Source organism: Strongylocentrotus purpuratus, unplaced genomic scaffold, assembly GCF_000002235.5.
Source record: "Strongylocentrotus purpuratus isolate Spur 01 unplaced genomic scaffold, Spur_5.0 spur5_scaffold_3, whole genome shotgun sequence".
In the NCBI taxonomy this organism is placed as follows: Eukaryota; Metazoa; Echinodermata; class Echinoidea; order Camarodonta; family Strongylocentrotidae; genus Strongylocentrotus; species Strongylocentrotus purpuratus.
The window spans coordinates 21,954,214-21,960,395 of NW_022145609.1; the positions used below are offsets into that span (position 1 = coordinate 21,954,214).

General features: G+C 35.6%; 1 protein-coding gene across 1 annotated transcript; it reads left to right on the forward strand.

Moving 5' to 3' along the window:
- Positions 1 to 1,615: 1,615 nt before the first annotated feature.
- Positions 1,616 to 2,984, forward strand: LOC575552 (probable G-protein coupled receptor 21). The gene has a single exon (XM_775946.2). The coding sequence runs from the start codon at positions 1,842 to 1,844 to the stop codon at positions 2,982 to 2,984; it is 1,143 nt and encodes a 380-aa protein (XP_781039.2). The 5' UTR covers positions 1,616 to 1,841.
- Positions 2,985 to 6,182: the final 3,198 nt, after the last annotated feature.

Genomic DNA, 6,182 nt, shown 5'->3' on the forward strand with positions numbered 1-6,182 from the left:
ATTTACCTACTTGGCATAAGTGCTCTCCTGCATGTAGCCGCCCGCTGATATTACATTCTAAGCATATCACTATTAGTTTTGTCGCCACAAATTATGATTGGCAGGTAAGTTGAAATATTAATAAATAAAGGTATGAATAGAAACTAAAGACATAATTGAAGAAAGTTTGATGTATAATACGAAGTCAGTGATTTAATGTTTGTTCTTTTAATTTTAAGTGAAGTAACTAGTTCATATTGGGAAATGGGAATGTCATATATATATAAATGGAGAGCTTAATTCCCTAAAGGTACTTAATCCAAAAATATTTAATTCCAAAAGGAATTAAATCCACTACTTCGATTAGGGATTTGTTCGTTTTAATAAACCACGTTTCCTTTAGTTAAATTTTACGATTTTTATAGATAAAGTGTAGTTACCAGTTTGAAAGGTCAGTGCAAAATTTCAATAAATTCAACATATTAAAACAAAATTAACGAATATTTTTTTGGATTTAGTTCCTTTTGATATAAAGTATCCTTAGGCATTGTTTTTAGATGTAAAGCGATTTTTAATTCAATAAGCAGTAAACATTGGTAAACATTGGTGGCAGTATTAATGTGTTTGAATAATGTGTTGAATTTGAAACGTTAACAAGTATGTTTAAACGTGCATAAAAGGGGACGCCCAACAAGAGTTTCTTTCCAAAAGGGGCTTAGTTGACGAAACAAAAATCAAAATAATTAAAAGAAATATGAAAAATAGAATTAATTGATAGAATTTTTTTTAAAGACGATCAAAATGATGAAAGGCAATTACGCCTATAACATAATTATGCTAAACAGAAGTGATAACTGACATGGAAAAGTGGTAAAATAAAAATCCTTGTTTTACTCAAAAATAATAAAAGTGATTTCAATTCCTTTTGGAATGAAACTCTTCAAATAAAGTAATGACGAGTTTACTTGTACCATTTACCTTAGCGTAGTGTAGAATATAATGTGAAAGTTGAACAAAAAGATGATACAGAAAATCCTTTATTTGGACTTCATCAGAATTGGAATTTAACCTTTTGGAGAAATGGACCACACTGGGAAAGAACAAATAAAGAAGGTCATTACTGACAACTTGTAGATCTATCTGTCTTACACATGAATTTTTCATACCGATGAATTCTAAATAACTGAGCTCATTCAGTCGGAGATATACTGCTTCATCTTTTGCTTAACTTCCACATTACAATATACAGACGCACCCATGCTTATGTATTGTGTAGCTGTTGAAATTGCCTTCTCTGCAGATCAAAATGCATACAGTACTAAAGCTTTCTCCTCTTTTTTTTCCTAATTTTTAATGCAGCCTTCATCTTACCATACTCCAATCACCAAGTAGTGCAAGCACAGACTAAGAATATAATCACATCAACGAACAGGAATATTCAAATGCAAAATTTATGCATTGCCGGTAGACAGAAATAGCCAGTTTTGCATTGGACGACGAAACGTCTGGCTTATCACTACGATCGTGCATGTCGCGCCAACGGCAGAATTTCCGCATCAGTACGGACGTAGGTAGCATGATAATTGCATAGGTTATCTCTCGGCTTGATCTTTGTTGTCTTGGTATTGACTAGTTGAGGAAACATGCGTCTAGTTGGATGTTATCTCTAAGACTTTGATGAGTCGGATCAATTTTTCATTAAAATGCCGATTATGTTTGCTATCAAGGCGACACGCCCTATCAGAAGCCAACTATATTTTCTATAAATAAAAAATCTTTAGATGCCAAATTAAAAAAGAGCGTCTTTGTTTTTTTATTCAGGTATTCATGCACAGTGACCGTATATTTCTTTCACGGTTGTAATGGAAACTTCAACATTTAATTTCTCTGATAATTCAGAATATCTCGTATATGAGGACGGCGAAATGTATTCTACATCGTCGACACCACCCCAACAGGTCATACTGACACCTTTGCCGCCGAATGTTCTACAAGCGATTGCATTTGCATTTTCTACGTTCCTGATCATTATATCGAACACTCTAACCTTGGTAGTACTGCACTTGAAGCCGTCCTGCTTTGAGGAGATCCCGCGCCTTATATTCCAGGGCTTGGCCGTTACCGATCTCCTGACCGGTGTGTTCTGTTGCTTCTTCAGCTTCCTATTCTCCTGCGCCCCGCATCTGCAGAACTCAATCACGTGTACCATACGAACGATGGCCTGCACAGGATGCCTAAACCAATCGGCCCTCACCATGGCCTTTGCAACCGTTGATCGTTACGTGGCCATCACCAAACCTCTGCGGTATGTATCGATCATGACGGCGAGACGCGCACGAGCTGTCCTCGTCATCCTCGCCTTCGTATCCATTGGCAACGCAATGTTCACCAATGTTGGAGCCGACTTTGCATCAACCAAGAGGACATGCGTATCGGACTTTTCAGCAGTTGGCATCGGTATATCTTTCCGGCCATCGCTCGTCGTCATCCTTCTTATATTCTACAGCAGCCTTGTGATCTCGACATTCGCGAACTACAATGTCGTGCGGATAGCTCTCCGTCATTCCCGTATCGTTGGAGACGAGTTTTCACTTCGGCAAAACCCGAATATGCCGAGTGGCACTTCGAGTTCAGCTGTTGGAGCGACCAACACGGTACCTTATTTGCCACAACCTGCTCGTGCTAACCGAATCAAGATGCGAAGCCTTTGGACCGTAGTCATGGCGACGATATCCTTTTACATCTTGGTGATGCCTTGGAACATCATGGCATCCCTTCACTTCGCTCACCACGTCACGATTCCCCACTCGCTTCGGATCGCGGCCGCCTACCTCCTCATCAACAACTCCTGGTGGAACACCGTTATCTATTCTCTCCTGAACACGTCGTTTCGCCGCGCGGTTGGTAAAACACTTCTCCGGGCATGTGGGCGTCCGATGTCGGATTCGAGCCTCGAGTCGACAATAGCAATGGATGGGCGTGTAAATGTCTACATTCCTCAGTAATTGCAAGTTAAAATGTAATGACGAATCATCATGAAAGACAATCATTTTCGATACTAGCTAATCGATGTTTTAAAGTTCTACTCATTGCCAATTTGAAAGCAAAGTCGTGCGGGCATATCGTGCACCTTACATTTAAAAATGTTGCACGTACTGCCAGGTCTATACAGGGTTTACCACAAGTAACGCAACATCTAATCTGCAATGTCACCGACATCATTGACAGCATGTAAATATTTTTTTTCTTTGATAGGATACTCTTCGGAGGAAAATTACACAAAGATCATCAATTTTAAGCGACACGTGTCGATTCTATTTTTTTTAAGGCGATGTCTTTTCTAAAAGTTGCTACTTTTGTAACCGTATTCATTCCTGAAGGCTGAAGCAGCGGGAAAATGTGCGCATGACGGCTTCACATGCATTCAGCTGTGTTAGTGAGAGCAGTACTGCAGGGATTTATGTTTTTTTAAACCCCCCCCCCCCCCAAAAAAAAAAAAAAAAAAAAAGAAAAAAAAAAAAAGAAAAAAAAAAGAGTTTTCTACAAAATGAAACAAAACCACTGACATTGTTGTTGTTGTTGTGTTTTGGCTTATTGGCGATTAGTCAGTAATTTGACTATTTATTTATTTCGTTTTAAATTTATCTATCTTTTAAGATAGTATCGAAAAATAATATCGTAAGCAAAACATTCATCGGCTTTGTTAGTGTTTCTTAACAGTACGTGCAGATTATTTGTTATATCACATACACACCATAAATAAATATGTATATAAGATATTACCTACATAAGCCTCTATATTCAATAATCTTATCATACCATTTATCATTGTTGTTACTTTTTCTTATTTTATTTTCTTATTACATTATGTTATTATATTTTTAATGTACTAAGTGTAATTTAACATATTGTATTATGTTTTACTGTTCTTATTTTCTTTTCTTATTACATTATGTTATTATATTTTTAATGTACCGAGACAATTGTGCCAGTTAATGGTGTCGTTGAAATTACATATTTCAGGTGTATCGTTCTGTGACACCCTGTATATCAAGACTTACCTCCCTATTCCAAAAGTCGTTGCCGGCTTCTATTTGTTTGATTGAATGCGACATCGTGCGTATTTTTGTCCACACAATTTGCATTCGAAAACTATGTTAGGAATCCCTCAATGAATCATAAGCCGTAATGGTACATTAATTATCTGTTGAGATTTTCTTTATTTTTTCTTCATTTCATTCTTCACCATTCTAATCGAAAACCGATCGTATTGAGATCGTTATGCCTCGGTCACAATTGTCATTACGAACTGCTACGAACGCCGTACGAACGATTTTTAGACAATGGAAATTCGGAAAGACAGTGGAAAAACATGGAGATTCGTACGAAATTATCGTTCGTACGAACATTTGTGACCGTAGTATTAGGTAGCAGTTTATATTTGTGTGCGCGATTGCCTGTGGGTGTGCGGTGAATGTGTATGATAGAGAGATGGAGAGATTAGTGGCCTCCATGAATATGAGTGGCTGTGTGCGTGCGTCAATGTGTATGATAATGGATCGTACGGGTTAGTACTGTCATCATGAGAGTTTCATCATTTGATAATAGTTGACCAAATAAAAAAACTGTGAGATAAAGAATGATATCATAAGTACAAGTTACGATTTAGTAAAAAAAAAAGAAGATTGATTTCAATAGACGTCATTCCCTATTGCTCCATAACGTACATGTAGGTCAATTTATTTATAATCTTCACGAGTTGAAATACGAAGTAAACAGGATACACACAGTGAAATGTATTTTCATACAAAATAATGCGACTGCAACCGCATCAATTTGTTTACTCTGTTTATCTCGTAGGCCTACTTATTATGATTTCTTTAAAAATATAATTATATCGACATATCTGTACATTAAAGTATAACAGAAGATATTTACGAAGAAATTAAACCCATATTCTGACGTGCTTATGGTGCTAACAAATGCATGGTTCATTATAAGCAGGACTAATGTATCATTCGGCGTTATAAATTTGTATTGATCTCAGATAAGTTTTCTACTCGCCACACACTAAGGAACCTATATATTGGGTAGCATTACAACCATTCAGCTAATTACAAACACACACATTAACAAAAATATTCGCTCATCGTTAAAATTTACAAGAAACTTGTTCCAACAAAATTGGAAGAGCCTGTACAACATACAACCCATCATAAACGTATATAGTAATTTATGATTATCACGTTCATTATTATCAACACCAGTAGTTATGTATTGTTAAGTGATCTGCAGCAGGCTTGCAAATCACCTATTTTGCGCGTTTAAACACTTTTTCATTTTTAAGTTTTACCTTAAGATTTTTTTAAGTTTTTTTTTTTTAAGGCCGCCATCCTTGTCACGCTTTGCTTATGATTGCGGTCTCCTGCACTTTTCCAACAGAATAGTTCGGATAATACTTTAAATTTATGATAATATGTTATGGAAATATTAAGTCTCATTATTATATGTACATATATTATGTAAAAAACATTTTGACATAAAGAAATTATTGTTTGTATATGTTGTATTATACCTTACATTTATATGTTCTCTGTTATTCAGTTACTAAATTTGACTACTTTGCAGTATTACTACGATGATGATGGTTATTATCATTTGTATTATTAATATTATTATCATCATTATCATAATTGCTATTATTATCAATATTACTGATATTACTTTTCCTTCCCTCACATACCTTGAGACTGGTTTGGGAAGACTACTTTGCAGTATTACTATGATGATAATGATTACTATCATTTGTATTACAGGTGTATTAATAATATTATCATCATTATCATAATTGCTGTTATTATCAATATTACTGATATTACTTTTCCTTCCTTCACATACCTTGAGACTGGTTTGGGAAGAGGGGGGGGGGGGGGATATGAGTGTAGTGGAAATGGGGTGTTTGACGGTGTTGTATATTTGTTTAACCATATGTGTGTATGCATGTGGGATGGAAAAGTTGCGAGTCTTTTGTTTGTGTGTGTTTATGTGTTTTTTTGTCATTCTCTGACTCTGTAGTACTATGTTTCAAGTAAATAATATTATTATTGTTTGTACAAAGCATACTTTGATTTTGTTTTAAATGTAAACAAAAAAACATTTCGAAAATTGTCTTTCTATACATTGTTTTGGATGAAAGAGGTAAT

Bases quoted from the DNA above. Each gene is read 5' to 3' on its own strand.
- LOC575552 (XM_775946.2), top strand. From the start codon at position 1,842: ATGGAAACTTCAACATTTAATTTCTCTGATAATTCAGAATATCTCGTA.